Source organism: Nasonia vitripennis, chromosome 5, assembly GCF_009193385.2.
Source record: "Nasonia vitripennis strain AsymCx chromosome 5, Nvit_psr_1.1, whole genome shotgun sequence".
Classification (NCBI taxonomy): domain Eukaryota; kingdom Metazoa; phylum Arthropoda; class Insecta; order Hymenoptera; family Pteromalidae; genus Nasonia; species Nasonia vitripennis.
The window spans coordinates 20,868,796-20,892,802 of NC_045761.1; the positions used below are offsets into that span (position 1 = coordinate 20,868,796).

The 24,007-nt window shown below is 44.5% G+C and overlaps 2 protein-coding genes across 14 annotated transcripts in view; both read left to right on the plus strand.

The window, feature by feature from the left end:
* LOC100115435 (protein N-terminal asparagine amidohydrolase) overlaps positions 1-19,963 on the plus strand; it is a 76,009-nt gene extending 56,046 nt beyond the window's left edge. For 3 of the 8 annotated variants that reach the window (XM_032600998.1, XM_003426451.5, XM_032600997.1), the window contains 7 exons: positions 2,689-2,796; positions 14,571-14,758; positions 14,925-14,990; positions 16,435-16,617; positions 17,155-17,363; positions 17,769-17,930; positions 18,057-19,963. In XM_032600998.1, the coding sequence (XP_032456889.1) occupies positions 14,572-14,758; positions 14,925-14,990; positions 16,435-16,617; positions 17,155-17,363; positions 17,769-17,930; positions 18,057-18,182 (933 nt within the window). In that variant the 5' untranslated portion in view covers positions 2,689-2,796; position 14,571 and the 3' untranslated portion in view covers positions 18,183-19,963. Of the gene's footprint in view, positions 1-2,385; positions 2,588-2,688; positions 2,797-10,694; positions 10,902-11,298; positions 11,365-13,857; positions 14,382-14,570; positions 14,759-14,924; positions 14,991-16,434; positions 16,618-17,154; positions 17,364-17,768; positions 17,931-18,056 lie in introns of those variants that run through there. The other 5 variants (XM_032600996.1, XM_032600999.1, XM_001608223.6 and 2 more) reach the window with 5 other exon arrangements.
* Positions 19,964-22,740: 2,777 nt separating this feature from the next.
* Positions 22,741-24,007, plus strand: part of LOC100124125 (GTP-binding protein Di-Ras2) — an 87,635-nt gene continuing 86,368 nt past the window's right edge. For all 6 annotated transcript variants that reach the window (XM_008209356.4, XM_032601000.1, XM_008209361.4 and 3 more), the window contains exon 1: positions 22,741-22,996. The gene's annotated coding sequence lies outside the window, so the exon portion shown is untranslated. The remainder of the gene's footprint in view (positions 22,997-24,007) is intronic.

Here is a 24,007-nt window from a genome sequence, read left to right on the forward strand (position 1 = left end):
CGAGCGATCATTCGTCAAGCGCTGCATCCTCCGTTTTTGCCTCTAGCTCTGTTCGGCGGAAACGGTAGCTTACACTCCCTTATGGCCTTTGACGGATGGCCCGAGGGTATAGCGCAGTGAGAACCACTGAGGACGTGTACCGGTTGTTCCACTCGTGGAATGCGGATCGCGCTGTGCCGGTGTGTGCGCCCGTTAGTGTGGGTGATAGTGCAAAGGTAGAGAGAGAGAGAGAGAGAGAGTCCGGTACTATTTACCGAGAGGTTGCAGAGTCCGCGAACTCGGCTTGATATGTGGCTGCGATAGAGTGCAATTGGGTATGTGTGTATTGTAGGAGGCTCGCGGTCTGAGACAAAATGTGAGGTTTCTGGATGCCGTCGGACGGTTGTTTACGCACTTCGATGGCCCATTTAGAAAACATCGAGCCGATGAAAAATGGAAAGTCAATCAAAGGATTGATCCAAGCGAGCATCGCCATTACGGCGCACCGCAATCATCGTTATCAGCGGCGCATGTGCGCGCGATCGTAGAGCCACACTTTATGCATTTAGAAAGCATTGTGTGCTCGCGTTGGGCAGATCGCTATCGGTCCGTTTAATCCTCGGCAGCAGCCGGCGGAGAGCCTGACTCTTTACTCAGACGTTCCATTCTCTCTATCTGCCTCTTGCTTCCTTCGGCTCTTCACGTGCGTTTATTTGCGCAGGTTCACATGACACACAGCGTAAAGCATGTCATATGACACGTGCATATGGATATGGTGTGTTGGGGGTTTGCGCTTTGGTGTATGCTCTGAAATGTCAGGAGGCTCTACCTGCAATAGATTTGTTAAAAGTGAACGTTGAATTTCGTATAATTCAGGTTTTTAAACGTATTAACAAGTCTAGGTATATAATTTATACTTTATTTATAACAATAAAAAGCGCAAAGTGCGTCTTCACTCGTTATCATCGCCCATATGATTAATCATCCTCCCTCTGCAAAAATCATCTCAGTTCGTATTACGAGTCGTATGATCGACACGTATAACTCCCCGATATCTCTCCCACGTATCACGGCGCCCCAGTCGTTTCTCGAAGGGCTGAATTTACGTTCACCACACTACCCACACACACGAGCACGCGCGGTAGGGGGATTTTTCCAACAAACCCTATACCAGTGTGCGTCTCGCCGCCGACAGTCTACAACATGCGCCCGTCGAGAGAGATCGTCCGCATACAGTCTTTCGCTCGATTTTCTCTCGTTATATTCGTATCCGATACCCTTTTGTTTTATTGTCCTCGGCGATATCGCTCGGGGAATGTCTTTTTTATCCCCCGAATACATAACCGATGCATTGTCTCGGCCTCGAACAAATTTCACTCGCGCAGATACATACCTTTATGCTGCTGTGTATTTCGCGAAAATAAAAGAGGGTCGCGCTATTTGATAATGGATAAATTCTCTCGTGTGTGTGGACTGCAACCGTTTATGGTTATTCTTATTCGTATGGAAAAATTCGATACAATGTTATATTATTGCGCTCGATGGAGAGTATAGTACCTATCGAGGCGAAAAAAGAGCTCGCGTCAATAACATCTCCGTATTTATGTTATTGACAAGGAAATAATATCGACGGCCCCCGAGCGCTCGCCGACGATTCTCTCTCTCTCTCTCTCTCTCTCTCTCTCTTACTCGTAATATGCGAGATTATAAGCTCGCGGGCTTATAATTATACGAACGCGCGCGCCAGGCAAGCGGCTTTTCGACTTGAAAATCCGCCGGCGGGACTTTCCGTATCGGTTACATTCGCATAAGCTACTATGCTGCGAACGGTATAATGCCGTTAATTTATAATCCGTATCGATTTCTATAATTGTTCTCGCTGATGTTCAACAAACGTTTGTTTTTTTTTCAAATGCGTTTTATATACACGTACCGGTGTAAACGATCACACTTTCTTAAAAAACAGCGTATATTAAATGCCGAGCGAAGCCACGACTTGAAAAAAAAATCCAGTCCAGCAGCGATAATTGAGACGCGTTCCGTAATCGTTAACTGTACCGATGTCCGCTCTCTTATCAGCACAGCAGCACACAGCCGAGTCGATCGCTCGGCTCTTTCTTGTAAATAATTAATGAAACCAGCTCATCACTCCTCCGACGTTTGTCGCGCGCATGCAAAATCCATCGGCACACGTGTCACATACACACACTTATAATCTGCAATCGGTTCGCAAAAAAAGAATCGACGTCGGAGATGAGAGCTCGGAAAAAACAAGCAATCGAAGATTTATAAAAAAAGAACAATCGAGCACGTGTTGTGAGCAAGAGCGAGACGAAATTGGAAGGGAGGGGGGGGGGATGTGGCAATGTCGATGATAAGAACAATCGGAGGAAGTCGTCGCGGGCTGAACATTAATATGTATAAAGCGCTCGACCACTGTATGCAAATGTGGAGCCGCTGCTTTGCATGCGACGACACGCCGATCTGGACTTGAGAATTCGATGGATGCGAGCGCTCTGCAGGTGTATGGGCTGCGCTTATTCTTCTTTTCCTTCTCCTTCTTTTGATGTCGATTCGCGAGTAGGGGGTGGCTGATGAGGATAATATTGTACGGTTTATTATGACTGATTGAGGTTTCAGCTTTCGTTACCTCTGCTCATAAAGTATAATCGTAATTATCACTAATGGACTCTTAATCGTTTGTTGCAGAGCTAATACCGGACCTTCCAACTCACTGTTTCGTTTCCCGAAAAATGGCAGCAGATTCCTGTGATAGCTCTTAACTTCAGCCGAAAAAAAACAAAAGAAAAACACAAGGTAAGGATCATGTGCATCGAGCTCTCGATATAGCAAAAACACACAAAACTCATTCCCCCTTAATTTATGTTAAACAAACACATCGCGCGCATCAACGTGACGTACACGCGATATTCTATTTTTACCCGCCGCCTATACTGGAGAAACGTTCGCGCGAGCCGTGCAAAAATCGCCCGAAGCTGCGAGAGAGAATACTCGGCACGATTAAGACGTGCCGGCGTGAATCGCAGCTGCCGATACATATCTATCCGCGCATTGTCGAGGCCGATAATCTCTCCGAAAGAGAAGCTGCCTCTTCTCTCGGCTCGTTTTTTTTCGCTATCGTTCTAATCGCGTGGATTCCGATCGAACGGAATGTCCCGCGTGGAAATACCCCCGCAGAAATTTGCTTTTCTTTCGAGGCGGCTTTGTTTTCAATTTTCAACAGGGACGAAGATTAAACGTTTCGTAACCGAATTTCGCGAATCATCGTCGGCGCTTGGGAGACTGATAAGGTTACAAAATACTATCGATAAGACAGCTAGTGAAAAGAATTTATACGTATAAAGATGCGAGTCGGCTCTTAGCCCTCGCTAATATCAGTAATCACACTCACTTGCAATAATATAGCCCGCGAATCATTGAAAGCCCGAGCCACATGGTGTATTATACATACACGCACGAGATGAATACAGACATTAAGGGCAAACGCGCGAGTGTGGCTGGGAGAACGACTCGAGAGAGAGAGAGAGAGAGAGAGGCTCGAGCTTTTCAGCGCTCGGCTAATTCCAGGATTAACGGTGTAGGAGGAGAGAGATGCGAGAGACGATCCCTCCCGTGACATAACTCGCGCCGCCGCTGTGCGATATATCCCCCGTGGAATCGATTTCAGACCGAGACCACTGCAGCAGCCAAGAGAGAGAGAGAGAGAGAGAGAGAGAGAAGGTCTTCCGCTCTCCAGGCGATACCGCGAAATTTATGGCTCATCCTTCGACGAGCCGCGCTCGGACTGTGTGTAGCCTGTATGGAGAGAAGGAGAAGGGAAGAGGAGCCATATATGGCCCATTTACATGTGTATGCGGTGGAGGCCAGAGGATGGAGTTGTATGCGGCTTTCGAGGTCGAGAAAAGTGCGATGGAAATTTATTTGTCAAGAGTGTGCCGCGAGGTGTTATCTTTTCAAGACCTAGATCCTCTTCAAAATCGGAAGGGAGCCAGGATCTCGTTTATCGTAGATTACTAAAAGTGTCTATTGATCATCCAAGCGTAATCAGAGACAACATCGCGCCTTCGAAAATAATTCAATAGCACTCGACGTCAATAAGAGACATTAGCACTTCTTCGCGAACTATCTCAATCAATCTTCCAATTCACCAAACCATTAGTTAAGAACCTCATCTCTCTCGAGCTCCCCCTCGTTGAAGCGGCTCGCTTTTCGCTTCACACACAACAGTCCAGGCTAAAATCTAATACCTCCCCGGCAGGAAGTCGTCGTCTTCTCGAAATGGAAAAGCTCGCGTCAACGGTACCTCCTTTACAGAGAGAGAGAGAGAGAGAGAGAGAGAGAGAGAGAGAGGCCATTCAGCGAAGAGACAAAGAAAGCCAAGACGCGCCGCGAGAGAAAGCAACATAACGCGCCCTTCCATTGATGCATCAGACGTTCGCTTACGGATCGACGAGTCTCTCTATCTCTCTCTCTCTCTCTCTCTCTCTCTGTCTGTATGGAAGCTGCGCCGCTCGCTCGCGCGCATAAAGGGTATTATTGTCTATTGTTCTATCTCTCGGAAAGATGCATTAAAGTGATTTTCTGTCCTTCCGAGAGACAATACGTATGTACCCCTTCTGCGAACCGTCCGATAAAAATACCGTATAAAGCTCTGCGTCTCGAGAGATGTGTGGCGTAACACTTTTCGCGAGTATGTTTGCATTGGAAGGATAAAACGTCGAAGGGGATCTCGTGAGTCACGACGATCCTTGCGACCTATTTACGGTTTGGCTAATCCTTTCGTGGCCGTAAAGCGAGCAATGCTTCGGGTCCTTTGCGAACGAATAATGAATAAAATGTTATTGTCATTATTAAGTATCTTCAATGGCGATTCGCCTCAACGATTAATAACCCAATGGCTGTACTCCTTCATCGACGCGCGACTAATTGATATCCCATCGATCGAAATTCTCGCCAAGGTCGCGGTCGCGTCCTTTTCAAATTACCAGTGTGTATCAATATCTTCCCCTTTCACTCATCCAACTTACCTCCGAATATTCGGAGCTTCTTAGAGACGACGCGACCTTTTGGAGATGACCGCGAGCGAAGATTGCTGTATCAAGATCGGTAATTACGTCTTTGATAAGCGCCGCTAATTAATCATTATAATCGTGGCCCCCGGCTGGATCAAGGAAATCCAAACTTGACGAGAGTTTCGAGTCCTGAGGGGGTGTTGGGGAGAAGTTACGCGACTCGTGTGTGGATAAGTTGATAACGTCGTCGCGTGGAAAGTGTTGGGGAATTCAGCTGATGTATCTATTTTCGTCGCAGTAGTGCAATGTCGGTGTACCGAAGTGAAGTGGATGTCGGCTGAAAATATCGTAAGGTTTATAATAAAGTACAGCCACGCATGTGGTTACGGGGAAGACTTGGAGCTGTCATTAAACGAGTTAGAGAAAACTACGTTCTCGAACTCGTGTTTAAGGAAGTCGATCCTTGGGAAAATAGGATGGGTAATTTTGAAGCAAGCGTTCATTACAATATATACTCCGTAACGTGTGGTTATCGCAATTGGTTTAGAACTAAACGCAAAGTAGATTGCCCCCACTTTAAATATTCACAAAAACTATCCAAACAATCTCCCTATCAGAGATCCTACTTCGAATTGAGGTGCCTTCATTGTTCTCTTCAAAATAAGAGCGAACTCGGGCAAAAATTTTAGAAAATAACTACTCGCAGGAATCCAAAACACGCATATCGTTTCGTGGAAACGACGTAACGGCGCCCCGACTATTTTACCCGCTCGAAAGCTTGTAATACCACCGAGAGCCTCCCTCACTCTCCTCTCCCACACAGGCCGTGTAATTACGATTTTGACTCGAACGTATGTATACTCGCTTCGGCTCCTCTTCTTCTTCTCTCGTTGGAACGATATCACGCAGCGCGATCCCGCGATGGTTAATGCACTCTCTCACACTGACGCAACTATAAAACTCGGCCGATACAGTTGTAAAATGTAACGGGTGAGCATCGAAGCTTCGAGGGCTTGTGTTCTCCGATGATTCGCTGAAATTCAATCTGGACCGAAGCTTTTTCGCGAGTGTATTAAGCTGATTATACGGTGAGTGATTCGATTTTTTTTCGTTCCGAGCTTTATTGCCTTTTAATGCCGCGTTATTAAAGCGCGAACTGCAGCAATTCGCTTTATGGAAGCCTTTTCGCGATTATAACGATCCTCTCGTTCACCCGGGAATAACGCACTTACACGTCGTGTAATTATAATAACACCTTCTGCAGCTCCGCAATAACGTGCTATTTTGTACAAATGCGGTAATCATACGTGTCTTCGTGAATTGCATCACTCAAAATACGCGAATCACACCGATAACCGAACGGGTGATTCAATCCTCAAAAAGCGAAATTTCCCACTACGGCGCCGTAAAAACTATATACAAGCAACGCAACACGTCCGGGAAGCCGTAGAGCGCGAGGCTCTCAGGATCCACCCGGTAGATTCATTTACACGGGGCTCATATAATAAGACATGCCCCTGAGCGAGCGCGCGCGTGCGACGAACAACCTGTAGCTATATAAGCACTGGCTTCTCGGCTCCGCTGTTATTCCTGTATATACACCGGCTGGATAGGGTGTAGTCCGTGACGCGAGAGAACCTCGCGAAAAAGGACCAACAGGAGGACGGGGATTCTAAACAAGGAAGAGCCGCAAGAGTGAGAGAGACGGAGGCAGGAAGAGGAGGGAAAACAAACTGTTATGGGCGGGTAAATTAAAAGGGGGACTCGTTTTTGCTGTAAAAAGCTCGTCGCGTGATAAATTAGGTGTGCGATTTACAAATGGTCGAATCTCGTATACCTTATTAGAGCCGCGACGAGTCTCGGCCCATTGCACACGGGAATCTATCCTCGAATCTCGAAAAATAAGCGGTTCAGGAACTCGTACACCGAAGAACTCCCATAAAGCCCAAAACAAACGAGTCACGCTTCTCTCTTCCCATTGTGTTCCCTTTCTCGCGTAAAAATTTGTCCTTCCACATCGCGCTCTCACACAGGCAAGCATTAGAAAATCGCGAAAATGAAAATAAATTATTTTAGAAGACACACGCCGGATACGTGCGCGCGCACACACACGCGCGTATCTTCGGCGCTTTTAAACACAACGCTTCCGATAATTTACGATCGAGGTATCAGAGCCGAGCTATCTGAAGCTCGGTAACGAGTTACGATAAATCTCGGGAATCTCGAGCGCGAGTCGAGTGCGCTATGGGTGTCTTGCGAGAGAGGCCCTCGCTGCGCGAGCGCAGACCCGATTTCATATTTATAACGCCGTATTTTGCCGGGGATTCTTTCTCTCTCTTTGCCCTTTTTCATTTGCATTTTTAATTCGCTTTATAAATCGCGCTTTTATTAGGCGCGCAGCGAGAGGCTTTTACGGCGCATATATGAGGCCGATGAAGATCGTTAAGGATATGCGGCTTGCTGTGAAGGTTGATTGTTTTTTGTTAATCTACTTATAGCGATGAAATTAAATCGCGTAGGAATTCGCGAGGAATAAAGTCGTTATCTCTTCATTAGGGGCTAGTCGCGAGTATCTTCATTAGCGGATTAGGATTCGTATTCAGCGTTCAATTTGTATGCGAAAACACGCACACGTGTGCTATATACTCCTGGTGCGAGCGCAGTGTGGCATTGTGTTAGCCAAGCTTATAATTTAAATGTCTGGAGTAGACTGCCTAACCGTAAATCAAGTGGATCGTCGAGATGGTCGAGTATAGACGGAGAGGAGACTACTCTTGTCACATTAGACTTGTGTATGTAAACGTATAACAAAACTCTCATAATGCAAGACACGTGTCAAAACACGCGTGCTCTTTAAGAAATGAGTTACGGTGTCACATTGTTTTTGAACTCTTTGTTTAGGCTTGTTTAGACTTTTCTATACGAGAAATCCGACAGTGTTGTGCGCGAAACGAGTCATTGTTATTGCTGTGTCTGAGGTAAGGATACACCAAGCGATAGGCCGACAATTAAGGTAATGGCTACTTTTCCAGATAGATTTCCAGTCGGCTTCGGAATCCGCTTGATCCTACGGTCGGTGCAACAATTACGGTCACGCAGGATCTCCCCCCTCGGTTCTTTCACTTTTTCCTCGCGCGCAATCCCTCTCTCACTTTGATGAGATACCTTTTTTATCCTTTGCTTTTCTTATCCCCGCTTTGACCATTATTCTTTTCTTTTGATATGTCCGAGAGCCGTGGTGTGAAGTAGCGAGAGTTTTTTGTAAAGTCTCTCGGCTGATTACACTTTGGTCAAAGTTCAAACAATTAGATAATACGATTTCTAATTGTTTATGTAGAACAGTCTGGGATGGAGTGCGATAAGGCGATGAATCACCGCGTTTATCGCGATCAAAATAGCTCCAGTTTTGCTTCAACGAATGATATCTTTGATATCTCTTGAAACGTGATATTAGCTCTTTTTATGGCAATAAAATAATAAAAGGGATTATCTAAATGCTTTTAATATGAATATCCACCCTCTCGTTCGGCAACCCTCTTAGCCTCTTATGCTCTTACACTCTCAAAACGGTTCATCCGCTTATCGTCGGCTCAGTCGCTCTCCCTTAGGTTAAGCGCGCTGCCGTGCCAATAATTGCGCGCGGCCGTAATATAATGCTGCAGCTGCCGATAGTATCTTGGTAATTTTGCGATTGTGAAAAAATCACGAGAACGCCACACCCGCAATATTCGTTGCTATACTAAAATTTTTTTCGTGAAAACTTTTAAATGATTTTCGTTGGATAACTGTTGCTTCATTCATATGACTCACATACGAGTCCTGCCCATCGGAACATTTTCATTTCTGCATGATTTTTCATCATTCTCTCGACAGCTTTTCGGAAGTGTCAATGAGTGTACGTCAAGTTCGATTTGAAATCTCTCAATTTTTAGCGTCGCCTTACTAAACTTCTACTCGATTTTAATATTAAACCTTACAATAATCAAACTCTTTCAATAATTTTCAACTTTTTTGAAAAAGAAACCTCGAGGCCCCGCATATCCAAATGAATTTCCAAGACCACGGCTAATTCCACCCTCTCCCTCGCACAACGATATGGGCGGCGGCCGATACCTACGCATATACTCCACTACCGCGCGTGCGGCGTGTATAATCTCGCAGCCTGCAATTTTCCGTCCCCATCGTGAGAACGCACGTGTACAGAGTGTATACAGCGGCGCCAGTAGATCGACGGCTGAGATGTTCCGCGGAAGATCGGGAAATCGCGCGTTGCTCGCAGCACGACAATGAAACTCGCGTTCTAGCCGTCACTCGAGATCGGCCGAGCCGATACCGTCTCGAAGGAATTCGAGCTCGGGCATGGAGATCAATTAACGCACGAGAGGCTTCGTCGTGGACCTCGTTTTGCGGGGATTTGAATTTTTTGTTCGTTTTGGGGTATGTTTTTAAAGGTCTTCTGAAAAAAATCGTTATTCGAAGTACCGGCTAATACGATAAATTCTGCAGTCTCTCACAGAATAAAAACAAAAACACAACCAGCTATAGCTATATACGTAAACTTCTGATGCATCAAAACCAGAGCCTCTGCTCCAATTCCATCCGCCTCTAGCGATTCATGTTTCATACCCTATCTCTTCTCTCGCTCATTTCCCGTCTCGCGGTCCCGCGTCGACAGACACACAGACACACACACACACACACACACACACACACATGTATATATAGAAATCGAACAAGGGGGGCGTCGACGATCCTTATATACCAGGGAATGCGATTTGTTCTACCATCCCTCTGTCCCACTCTCATACCTTTACCTACATACAGACTGCACACGTGCATAAAAACAGATCCCAGGTGAAGATCGCGCCTTTTAATCTGATGTAAGGGATTTTTCTTGACTCGCGACTGCTCGCACACATACACACACAGAAAGCCGCAGTCGAGAAAGAGCGATGACTATCTAGCCTTTCGTATGTGCAATCCTTCTCTCTCTCTCTTTCTCTCTCTCTCTCTCTCTCTCTCTCTCTCTCTCTCTCTCTCTTTGTGTCCTTCTCTCTCCGCGCACACGCAGGCTTTTGCCTTTTCTTCGACTCGTGTGCTCCCGATCCTATCGCGCGCGGCCCGCTCGAGAGAGGGGCCTCCTTTTCAGCTCTCTACTCGGCTTTTTGCTCGTTTTCGAGATTCCCCCGTCTTTTTTTCTTCGAATCCGCGAGAGAAGGAGACGATGCATCCTCGTCACACCGAGTAGCGCTGCTTTCGCACACACGAGCTGCTCGTGTGTGAATGTGGCGCCTCGCTTCCTGCTCGGCCTCTCACTTTCCTCGCCGCTTATGATTTATCCCTGTTTCGGACCAGCTAAGGTAGGTGGCGCACAGGCACTTTTCTACTTCCCTCGTCTTACTCACCTGAGAGTTGATACTTTCCTCGTAGAAACGCAGGGGTGAACTCGCGCGCATACCTCACGACCAATCAGCTCAGCGACTGATAGCCGCGCTCTTACCGGTCATAATTAGCCCGCCGCGATTCGTTAACGAGCGCGCGCCGGCGAGCTTCGCATCGGCCGTCGACTGGATGACGATGATTCTCTCTCTCTCTCTCTCTCTCTCTCTCTCTCTCTCTCTCTCTCTCACTCGCGCGCGAGACTCCCCGTCTCTCCCTCCTCCGCGTCCATTGAGCAGCAGTACAGTACAACGACGACGACAACGAGTGCCGAGGCCACGAGAGCGAGGTCTAGTCGAGCCGATTGCCTCCTTCTCGAAAGGTCGCAGTGCGGGCGAGCTGTACACGTCGTGCTTATATTCGAGTGGTACACACACGCGCGCGGGCGCCGGTAGCGTATAACCTCGCCGAGGGGTCGGATTCAACGCGTTATACAGTGTGGCTGTGCGTGTAAGTGTTATGCTGAGGTGTTGATCGATCGAGCGATCGATCGGTTGATTGATCGATCGGTATATTCGGTCGATCGATTGATTTTCTTCTCTCTCTCTCTCTCTCTCTCTCTCTCTCTCTCTCTCTCTCTCTCTCTCTCTCTCTGCTGGTGTTGTTCGAGTGATTTGGTTGGAACGAGCCGATGTTTGGTGTTTTTTTGGTCTTTGGAATCGATTTATTTTGAATTATTTTTTGTTGTTTTTCAATCAAAATTTGACACGATTTATATCACACGAATTAAATTGCAAACTGAACACATTATAGTTTTATCTACGCTCTAATGAATAATCAACAAGTCCGTGTGAATTCATGGCCCGATGTGTTGCGCAAGTGTTTATGAAAACGACAACTTTTTCAGAATCCGACGAAGATGAGGTGAAGCAAGCAACGTCTCGTCGAAGAGCAGTTAACATTTATTTTTAAGGTACATACTTCGCAGCTGTACGTAACATTATCGAAAGTGAATTTAAACTTTAAGGACATATTTCAAAAACACGTTTTAAGCATAGCAAAATTTGCATACACTTCACCGGTACCATACAGCAACGCGCGCACGGCTGTATATCTATACACAGCGAAATAGAGTGGAATATACGAGAGGAGCAAAAAAAGCCTCCACAGCGCGTGTACGCTTTCGCCTCATACGCGCGATCCACTTTCGCCTCTCTCGAATCTCCATCATTTTCGATGCTCAATAAGGGCAATTTTAAATTTTACGCCAAACCTTCGAAAGCACGCGGCTATACATAAGCTACTTCGTGTACACGGGCGGCCTGCTTCAAAGGCATGTTCCGCGCCACGTATTTGAAATTAAGATTTTCGTTTTTTACGAGTCGCCGACGAGTTTCCGTTTGACGCGTGTGGCTTTGCTGTGTATTCAAATGGTAAAATTTTTTCGATGGTTATTCATTTAAATTTATAAAAAAAAAAAAACAAAATCGTATAGATTTCGCGACGAAAACAAAACGGGCGCCTTGATTATAAGTAGATGCGTTCGGGTCTGCCCATACTACTCAAACGACTTGTTTACCAAAATCCGAGTCTAGCAACCAAAGCGGAGTGTCCCTCTCCTTATCTCTAAACTTGCGTCAAAGCAGTACACGCATACCCCGAAAAAAACAACTCGAACGTGAAAGCCGCGAGTCTTGGTTGAAAATTTCAAGCGCACCGCGTCGCCTGTACAATGAAGCGGAATAAAGCGCGAGCCGAAGCCGTCACGGCATTTTTCCTCAATACCAGCTTGCACACCTATAACAATACTCCTCGCGATTTTCGAGGGATAACAGCGAGAGTTTGTCCGCCGCGCAGCTACAGATCTTGCGGATAAGCGTGAAAACGACGACGACGACGACGTCGCAGCTATTGTGTGCATGAGGCTGTATTGACGCCGGCTTAATGCGTTTCCGATAAACAGATCGTCGAATAGGGAAGAGGAGCACGTATTATATACGCGTGCGCCGATATTGTTTCCGAGTTTATCGAGGCTGCACGCCTCGCGCTCGTGAGAGCTCTAAGAAGCAGCTGATCACAGGGGGAAGGGATGGATGTATATGTTTTACTTTTCGACGAGCGAGACGTGCCGGCCGGTTGGTGAGAAGTACGTGCGATTATAAGAGTCGCGAGCGAGCAGTGTTTGCTTTGCTCTGGTTTGTTTTTTGGAGAGTGAGAGAGAGAGAGAGAGAGAGAGAGAGACCGGAAAATTATACTTGTTGGAGTTGATGTTTGAGGGAGATGAAATGATTTGTAGCTTTGACAGTTTTTGATGCGATCACGTTGTGCGAATCAAAGAAATAAAATTATCCACTATATGTGCGCTTCCTCTTTCCCGTATACACTCTATCAAAATTTTCCTCTAGTTTCAGTAATTTCCAGAGCGTTGCATGAATAAACGATAAAACTTATCGCGATGATGGAAGATTATTGCATCAGCTGTTTCCATACTGCCTTCGCCGACTATACATAACGGCGGCGGCGCTTTGACTTTTTTAACAAAAATAATATACACGTCCGAGCGCGCGCGTCTATCGCACTTATCACTTTTCTTAATTCGACGAACTCGTGCCGATGATTTACGCAATTCCCGCACCGCGCAGATACGATTTTTATTTTCTCTCTTATACGCGCCCGTACGGGGGAATTAACAGCTGATAAAGCTCTCTACTTCGCGCGGTTCTGCATTTTTTCAAGTTTCTCGCTTATATTTTTATATTCTCTTTAATTCTCGGCTCTCGCTTATATTTAGAATGAGAGATGCAAAAATAGCGAGCGGTCTCTGATTTCGCCTTGGTAAACAGACTCGTCGGCGTGGATAATAAGCCGATCGCGCTATTATTTTGAATCAAACAATGAATATAGCTGATGATGGTAAAATATAAGCATGTCGAATCATTATTATGTAATCGATATCTCTCTCGACTTAGTTCGAAAAAGAATCATCGCTCCGCAGTTAAAAATCGCTGCGCCTCGCTGTAATTTGTGCCGTTATTAATTGTCGCTCTTTACCGGGCACACGCGGCGCTTAAATTGCATTTCCAGCTCACTTATATCTCGTATAAATAGACGCGCACGTGTCGCCCGATAATCCGCGCGATTAATACGAGACTTACACGCCGGTGATTCCTGGCAATATTGCAGTTTTCTCTTTTTATATATTTTGCACAATAATACACTACGATATATTTACGATTATAATATCGTGCGTTACTGTTAGAATCGAACTTCCCGAGGACGTTGATTAATTCATCATTCGGCCGGCTTTTCATATTAAATATCTCGACTTGGCTGGATTAGAAGAAACGGTGCGAACGTATAAACTAATCATTAATTAAAGACACGAGAGCAAACGCAACGTCAAGGGGAGTACCGGGAAATCTATTTATCGAACGTTCCTCGGAGAATTCGCACACGCGAACGAAGCCTTGGCTCATACAAACGGAATCAGAAATGAATTTCAGCATTTTATAACGACGCCTATATATTCTATAAATTTAATTGTAAATAAAACCGAATCAATCTCCAGCTCTCACTTTCCCCATAAATCAATCCCTCGCATACCCGACCACTTCCATCTGTCACTCCATCTCATTTTCCCTCGTTCCCCATTTCTCCGTCTGTTTCTTTTCCTGCTTTATGATCCTGCAGAAACATACATACGCATAAGCCTTGCTTCCGTCCGTGTGTATACAGGTATATACGCAGCCACAAACGAGTGCATACGCACACACAGACACACTCAGGACTGTACAGCTGTAGTCCCATATTTATGCGTATGCAAATTGCTGCGGTGGCTCTCGATGTATACACCTCTCGTGACACGTACTAAACGATGCTCTCTGTCCGGTCGCACGGGACTGCAGCGCAGTAGAGGCGCGAGGGAGTAGGCGCAGTGCGATATATGCGAGCGTCATGACAAATTCGTCCTATTGGAGGTTTAACTTGGATGTAATCTATACGATTTTCATTTTTATGGGTTTGATGGTGATTCTACGGACGAGTTGTCCGTGCTTGGATTTTTAGGGGGGTTCGCTATGACGAAGTGTTTTAGAATCCATAAAAGATCGGGATTTAAAAAAGTATAATTCAAATGCGAAATCTGAATGTGCGTCAATCAACAATTTACCAACGTTTCAGGATGGTGCTGGTGGTGAACGGGGTCCTGCAGGAGGAGGTCCCCATGGACAGCCGAACCCTGTACGCGGCTCACCCGATATACCGTGAGACGGCGGCACAACTCCACATGCTGCCCGCGAAACTTGTGGGCCCCGCGGGCCTTCTCTACGTCCAGCAGCGAGAAATGGCTGCAACTTTACCACACGACAGTGAGTTACTATATATTAGATATTCGACTCTCGTGTTTTTGCAATTAACTCCGTTTGAAGGTGAATCGCTCAGTTTACTGGCTCTCATGAATATGTTTGCGCAGATTTTCAAATGGAGTATGTGGTGTGTTGTAAGTTTGAGAGGAAAATATAATTTGTTTTGCAGAAAACGTCAACATCCTCGGTTCGGATGACGTGACGACGTGTATTATCGTCGTGGTGAGGCATTCTGGTGAGTTATCAAGAACTTTCTTTACTTAAAAGACGACCGGTGACGAAAAAACCTACAACTGGTTCATAAATACGATCATCGCGATTATCACTACCGTCGATTAATTTTATATCGATTTAAGAATTCTTGAAATTCCCGTCGATACGTCAGCATTATACGAAAAAACTAACGAGCTCAAAGGCTTCCGTGCGATTATAAACGCGAATCCGATCCTCCTCGCTGCCGTGCCGTCCGTCGAAGTCTCGAGATTTTTCCTAGACTTTGACGGTATCCGTTGCAAAGAGCCATAGCAAAGTAGATTCTCTCCTCTTTGTGCTCTGCCCGACATCGAGATCTCACGCGATCGATAAATTCGTAAAAATCATAATGCTATTAACCATACTCCATTTCTTACCAAAAATAACCTTCCTTTCACACCGCGATTCGTCCTCAATACACACTCGATGGCTTGTTCGCTCGTCTCACTTTTTTCCCCTTACCCCCATCACCTCGTACCATCGTCTACTCGTTTTATTTATTCTCGCCTGTCTCTCCTCCTCGCTCAGGCGTATACAAAAGAAAACGATCACCTCGGCCAGTCGCTTCTCTAGGCCATTTCGCGCGAGTGAGGAGAATGAAGGTAGAGAGAAGGCAAGAGTGAGCGAGAGAGAAGAAGAGCGAGATAGAGAGACGCCGAGACGTAACGATGTCTCCGCCGCCGAGCGCGTATGCGGCGACGGGTCGATAATTATCGAGCACGATTTGTTCTGGCCGTTGGCGTCGGGACGTTTCTCTGTATTGAACGCGCTGCTTTCTTTTTTGCCGTGATTTTCTTCTCCGAGCTACGGAATCTGGATTTTCATGTTCAGAAATTTTTACGCTTGGGAGGAAAACTCTGAGCGTCGATGTTTTGCATGGGTGATGTACGATCCATAAACGTAATTACATTTAGCTACCTGTTAAGTTCCGAAGCCATGTGTGGCGTTATTGAAGCGGAAATATATCGTGACAGAATATGGTCGACTCGTTTCGAGAACTGACATAATTAGCGACGGTAAACAATCGCCTTAAAAGTGATGAACATCGAAAAACAAAACACTTTACGGTATCGTAATAAAAAAGCTTTCCTAATTGACACATACACGCGGAGATATCCCGAGGCTCGCACATACGTACGTGTAATGGCAGAAGAGCAACGGCATTTCTATGGGAATCGCCGGCACCTGAATATTCGATGCCGCGGCGCGCACTTGCATTCGTAATTTCGCCTCGTTAAAAGCGACTCCCTATGCGCTACCGCTGCCTCCTCTCCACACGCGCCGGCGAGATCCTCTTTCGTTATATGTTTAGAAGTCGTTAGGCACAGTTCGATGAGAGTCAGCTCTCTCGGTGCATAACGAGGCGATTCGATATTCTTAGAGAGAATAAAAGATACACATCATTGATTTTATTCTCACGAATGCAGGTTCCGGAGCAGTGGCCCTGGCGCACCTGGACGGCGCCGGCACGGACGACGCGGCGGCGCAAATGATCCACAGGGTGTCCGAACTGGCTCTCGGCTTTCCCGAGGGACGTCTCGAGCTTCAGCTCGTCGGCGGTTACTCCGACCCGAGAAACTACTCCGAGGTGCTCTTCTACAATATACTCCGTGAGTTATGCTAATTGTCTCTGCCGCACGTGTATACCCACAAGCTGCTATATGGTTTTCCGAGATTACTACCGGTTGATTTCGCCTTTGATTTAGCTAAACGATGAATTTCTTGAGTATTTTTGGTTTGTATTACGGGTCAGTGTATGGGTACACTGTGTGCATAAGCGCGAAAGGAAAATTCAACGAGTTATCGTTTACATACGGAGTGACGTTGCAGTGCTTGTAACACGTGCTGTACTATGCGGATGATATCAATCATACTTGCGTGAAATATGCGCCGTCAGTCGGACGCAGACAATTTATCGATATACTCGTGTTACTTTCTCGTTATTTTTAGACAAAAAATGCAATCCCTCCCGGTTTTTAACAAACACTCGTTTCGCGAGACTGTCAAACTATTCCGCAACTTAACTCGGCCCGTTACCCAAAAGCCCCATTCAAGCTGGAGTAGCAATTCGACCGCATGCAAATTTCGCGCACGCGCGGCAATTTCGAAATTCCGAATGATGCTGATATAAAACGTTGCCCTTTCAGTGGCGTTTCACAAGCAGCCCATTGAGATAGACCTGACGCTCTGCTGCGTGGGCGAGCTGAACACGACCGTTAGAGGCGGCATCCACTGGCCGATGATATACGGCATCGGCCTCAACGTCAAGACCGGCGAGATTTTCCCGGCCACTTTCCCCGACAAAGGTCCCGATCAGGCGCTCAGGTGCGCCAGGCATTTGACCGGCGGACAACAGGTACGTCTTTGAGTTTTGTTTGCAGAGATACCGTTAGGTGAATTTTTTGAGATTTTCGATAAAAGATAAGTTTGTTAAAAATATGTTTACACGGTGCTTGAAACGAGGGCCGATTTGTCAAGAGTAATGCCGTCATTTCCTACGAAATTTGCACATCATGATAATACACATATTGCAAGCGTGTATAACGAAAATAGCCCCGCGTATAATTTATAGGATGTCACTTTCTAACACTTTACACACTTCCTCTGATTTTAATTTATCGTCGGTCCTAAAATACTTCGTTATTTATACCGTAAGCTCGTCACTTTAAGGCCTTCTGAATCGTCACAAAAATGTTCAAGTGCACGTACTTCAATTACAGTTAAAAAATGTAAACTAAATTTTGAAATTTCATCCCTCAAGGTTCTCGACGTCTACGACTGTACGCTTGGTCTCTTGAGAATCGGACCGTTCAATTACGATCCCTTGCGAGGTGTCGATCTTTGGCTTGCCCAGTCCGATCAGTTTATTCTACAGCACCTGTCGACTTCTCCCGACGTCGAACTTCCACACTTCGTCTCTCAGGTGCGTTATCTTTATCTATTTTTTCATTACACAGAAAGAGATTTAATGTATGATGTAAAGTTAGTTGCTGGGTTTAACGATAAACACAGAAGTTTGCAAATTAACGTGAATTTCCTTTACTTTCAGATACGAGCAACGCTAAAGTACATCCAGGACAATCAATTTCCTGCGGTTACGGTGTTCCGGGACAACAGGCCGCACTATTACCGACGGGACGAGACTACTGGCGTGTGGCAGCCGATACGATATTAACATCCGGATGGCGTTCCACCCCCCCCCCCCCCCTGCTCAGGAGTCTGTGTAGTAAACCTGCGAATTCTCGGCCCGCAACGATAATGCTCTCGCCCTACGTCGAATTGCCGTTTTTTTTAATGTTTACTTTGACCTTGTTTTTAGAATTATAAATTAACGTTTTTTAGGATTTGAAATCCGAATGTTCTTGCTGCTTCGACCCCAGTGTTTGGTTTCGATCAAAGTGGAAATTTATAGAAGCGATGTTGTGAATTGCGAAAAGTCTAAAAGTCTATGACGGAGTGTAAGTGAAATTGTATTTAGACTTAGCCCAACACGTTGGAATGTTACTAATTTATGACATCTGTTGGAAAATCAGTGTAATTTAACGCTTGAATCGTATACAAAATTCTAGTGAATGTAAATATTTTATGTCTATCTCATGATATTTAAATCAAAAAGAAGCATCACACCTTTGTAAACTTACCAAACTATGAATCGACTACTTACATCAATTTGATATAAATTATAGACAAACAAATTTTATAAAGCAATGCCAACGAGTGATTTACCGAAAAGAACAAACGAATTTATAAACATTCGATTATATGAGTAGTTTTAAGAAAAAAACATTAGTCTTGTATTATTGATTCTTTAGAGTTCCAAGTAATTACTTGTGTTATAAGGGCGAGAGAAAAACTAATGTAAATAAGAAAAAAAACAAGAAAAAGAATCGAAAGGTGTTCGAACCAGCCTTACGAGATAAGCAAAATCTGCTTGATGCTTCAGAAGATTATGGAAACAAACACCATACTTAATTGTTAGTTTAAGAGTAAATAAATAAACAGAAGGATATGAACAAATCACGTTTCCAAACATTTTTTCTAGCGATAAACCTTAACGATCTAATTTCTATTCATACGTATATTTAAACTCTCTAAAGTTCGCTATTTTCGACGAATTGTAAAATCTCGAGATGGATGATTTTCGTGGTTTGAAATTGAAATTATTTTCAAACCTTTTCAGGGCCTCTGTTCGTCGCTGACGACTCGAGTACTTTATTGTCCTATTGTAAGAGAGATTGAAACCTGTAAGGAGCGTTTGAATCTTTGACTACTATACGCGAATTCAAATCTATGTCAATATTTTATAGATGGCATTGTTACAGATTCAATAAAGAATAAGATTTATGTAATATAAAAATAAAACAAAATCAAAATGACTTGTCATGCGAAAATTGTTAAGAACTGCGTTGTTAACGAGGTTATTAAAAATAATATATTGCCTTGATTAAATAAAATAATTCGAAGAAAGTTACTAGTACTGCAAATTATTGAGTATACCGTAATGTCAATGTAAGAAAAGCACTCGAAGGTAAAAAGTAAATTTTGTGCACGCAATTAATCTAAAAAATAAAATATTTCCCGTGTTAAAGCTGTAGGGTGAGATTAACTGCTGTTTTTAAATATCTATTAAATTCTACTATATAATGCATAAGAACCTTTACAAAACTTCGTTCACTCGTAAATATACTTAACTTGTCGAATCGCTGGTTTGTAGTTTTAATAAGAATAGAAGCCGTTTACTCTCAGTTTTCCGTACAAATAAAAAAAAGAACACTATTGTTTGTTAATGGAGTCTAACGTTTGTAAACTTTTCGACTTGTGTATAATCGAGGCACATAGATTTAATGTCACTCTCACAATCTTTTTGACCTTAATCTTCTTCTGCGTGTAATCTTTTCAAATTTATAAAATTACCTGGTGATACAATTATTTATGTAATAAACGCTAGTTAAAAAATCAACCTTCGTATTTATCAGTTAATTCTTTTTAAGTCTGTACACCGTCCAATAAATCTCCTCCAGCCTACATGGGACAAACGCGTCGGAATCGAACCACACGCACCGTAAGCTACTTGATTCGTCGGCAAAAGCTTAATCCTCGTTGTCCTCGCAATTAAGTGGTGCGAACGGACCCAACGAGGCGAGTCCTATCTGTTTGCAGCAGTGATTTCGCAATGACTTACGCTCGCTAATCCGATTTGCCAAATATTCACGTATAAGTTCCAAAGGCTCATTTTGTCAATTGCTCGTCTAATTAGATTAAACGTTCATACGCGGATGCGGACGTACGACTAATTTTACTGTTGGTAACGTCATCGAGCTTTAACGCGTTTAAGGTTTATTTAAAGTTCGCGGATTCATTCTCAGAAGTTTTGCTTTTAAATTACCGGATCGCCGCGGGAAGTTTTAATCGTTTTAATCTATATTTTAATGGAAATTCTACCGTTATGCGATGGAGCCTTTTTATTTATAACGCAGTAACTTTATACTTCTCTTTTGTATTATTTTCAACACACTCGTATTAATCCAAATTCTTCGCAAACAGAACTTTCATATTTTTCTCACGTTGCGTGAAAAATGCTCGCGCGAGACATCAGTATTTTCCGCACATGTGAAGCCACACGTATACTCTTTATGGGGCTGCGGAAAAATAGAGCGCATTTTTGGCGTATATGCATTTGCATCGGCAGAGCAGAGGGACTGAAGGCATTTAGGACAGCGAAAATGAATTCAAAACTGTAAAGTTTTTAATATTGTAAAATAAGGGAGGACGTGTATGAGAGTCGCACGATACGAATGTTTCAAATTCCATCGAATACAATTTCCGTCTCACTTTTTCCCTCTACTTTATAATCGTAATCGAGGTATGACAATTAAAAGTAGAGCTTTTCCTCCTTCCACCTTAAGTACTTCTTATAGCATTAAAATTCCAAGTACACAGGACACGTTGGTTCGAAACAAAGTTCGAAAGCTCCTATACAGAATGCATCGAAAGTCGAAACCGAAATCTTCCCTCGAAAATCGAAAAAGTTCCGAACACACAGCACGTGCACACGGGCTGTTCCTAGGTCATCGGTATCGGGGAAGCCTCGGAAATTTCGCCAAACAGCCCGTGGTGTCATCATATTCCCAGGAGCTACACACACAGGTACGTTGCGGCGAAGTAGCGTAAACGCCTCGCGCAAGATCCAGGAGAAGCGAAATTCAGGGCCGCAAGCTTGCAGCAGTCTAACTTGCTTGTTAAAGCTTGCACGCGACGCTATAATGAGAGAGGGAGATTGAATCTCTCGCTCTCCTTCGGCTACGCCACCTCCGGAACGTCATGCGATGCGCTTCGGATCTCTTTGATATACTCTGTGTGTCTGTATGTTACACGACTCGATTATTACTGGCCTTTGTACAAACCGCGATGCTTTGCGACTGGTCGATGGTCATTTAGCTGATGATGGTTTTTAATACAGACTTTTATGGTCAAGTGATAATGATTGCGATGTTTGAGGCAAATCTTTCTCTTAATTAAGACAGTCTAATGTGTGCATAGCGTTGGATCGATAACACAATGCCATGACGAAGGTAAACTTCCGCAACGCTTTTATCATAATATAGTCTATACTATCTTCTGTGTGTACTCTAGTAAACTTATATTGATAAAAGCAGAACTACGCGAGACCTGTATAAACAACGTACTTTACAAAACAAAGAAACCGAAGAAATTTAAAGCCGAATATGATGTTTGCTTTGCTAAAATCGATCGTTACGCCGCGTTATAACGTCTGGTCTGCGATGATTAAAGTGAAAAATAGATTGAGAATATAACACTAGATGAACAGCTCCAGGTACATATTTTGGCCTAAATCCATGAACTATCAAATCAGAACGAAACTTTTTAATGAAAATGCTAGTTATAAATTAATAGAACCCAAACAATAATAGTCTCATTACAACTTTTAGCCGACCGAATACAGCAGGTACCCTATACATAGATCAACAAAACGACTCACCCCACTTTGAGCTCCTATATATATATATATATATATATACAGAACGGCTGGTAAATAGAACGCTCGTTATTAGTTCGTAGAATGACCGGTGTCTCTGCTTACGGATTAATTCCGCCCTCGAGTTACCTGAGAAACTGCCAGTCCCATTCTTCTAATTGCTCTCGCCGTCGCACGCTGCGATTCCTTTTCACCTCTGCAGGATACACACGGACTATAGATTGTGCTCTGCTGCTTTCGCTCGCGCTCTCTGATTCTGGACTTTTATCAAAGCAATCGTTGCTCCCCGTGGCTGCGCTTTCGTTTTAGATTCGCAACGCGAGGCAGCTTGGGCTTTCTGAAATTTTAAGTAGCTTTTAGATTGAGAATGAATAAATTATATGCCAGTTTCAAAATCGGGCTGCTTATAGGTTAGGTTCTCTTTAATCGAAGACCTCACCTAATAATACCAATGTTTAATCTCAAAAGTACAGTTGACAATAATTCACAAGTAATATAAGCTTCGAAAAAAAATATAGTTAACTTTCTATCAGAATTACTTACCTATCAGCTCTCTCCTTCCAATAATCTCCGCAGATCTCATCCAAAAAAAAGCTAAAAAAAGTCGGCCAGAAAAAAAGGAGAGGGAGCAGGCCATGAGGATCCGTGCGACGTCGGCGCGCGTATCGGAACTAGCAGCAGCAGCACTAGGGGTAGCCACAGCAACCGGCGCGAGTCGACGCTCAGACCTCAGTGCCGCTCCGTCTGCGCGTCGAGACGCTTCGTGTGACTAGTGCCTCCGTCGAACGGACAACCTCGTGCTTGCGGGTGTCTCGTTGTATTCAAACCTATATACTAGGATTGTATATTGTCGTGTGACTCGCGAGTGTTGTAGCTATTTTTGGCGAGAGGATTGTTGTGGTAGACTTGAAGGTTTGTTGGTGAGACAGGTGAAGAAGAAGAAGCTCGGCTTGTGGGGAGGAGATACCGAGGAGTAAGGAGCATCGGGGAAGGTGAGTTTCGTTGTATGTTGGGGTTTGTGTCGGTTTCGATTTTAGCTGTTTGATTCTTTCACGTTCGATTTTTGCGTTAGCGGGTGTCTATCGATTAATATAACCTATAAAAACTAATTCTCACACAATTTCAAGAGCCATATTATCCACCGCAACGCCGCACAAACTCGACATAAATTACGAGGCATTTCATTTACGAGCATTTCAATACTTCGCGTCCTATTTGCACATTAATCGTGAGTGGATAAAGTTGATCCACAGCAATCCAGAATTTAATTGTCATTTCGTCGCTCTGAAATTAGACACGAAACTTCTAAAACTGCTGTTAGCGAAACTTTCACACGCCGTATAATTGGCTGCGTGTAGCGCCAAAATTATATACAACTTTCGTCTTTACCCCGAGCGTTGTTTACCATATACCACCGCGCGCCGAACTACCTACGACTGCAATTTATTTATGGCTGCGTTAATTACGACGAGAAGCTTCCGCCCTTTCATCCCCAATTTTTTTTCACACTCGCTGCGCACGCGTGTAACGACACATCGTAGAATCTTTAATTCGACACAAACATTTTCCCCTCGTAAACATGGCCGTCAGTCAGAGCATCCAGTTCTCGGAAAAGAAAAACGAATTCGAAGAATCCGACCGAGTTTCATTTGCGGCTAGCCATACCTGCACCCGATCCGTATGTGCCGTAGTAATTTTAAAACGACTGAAAAAAAGCTGCTGCAGAGAAACTTTTCTCCCAACTTGCGCAATATAATCGAGAAAAGTTGAGCCATATCGGGTCGGCGAACGAGAGAACCCGCTGCTCTCGCGTTTGTTTACATGAGCGCAGAGCAAGAGCCGCGATATTCGCTTCTCGTTTTTACTTTTTCGCGCTTTGCCACGCGGAAGCCATCATGACGTCGTTTTCAATATCGCCCAGCGATGATAATGGCACGGCTCTCTCTCTCTCTCTCTCTCCCTTTCTCTCTCTCTCTCTCTCTCTCCCTCTCTCTCTCTCTCTC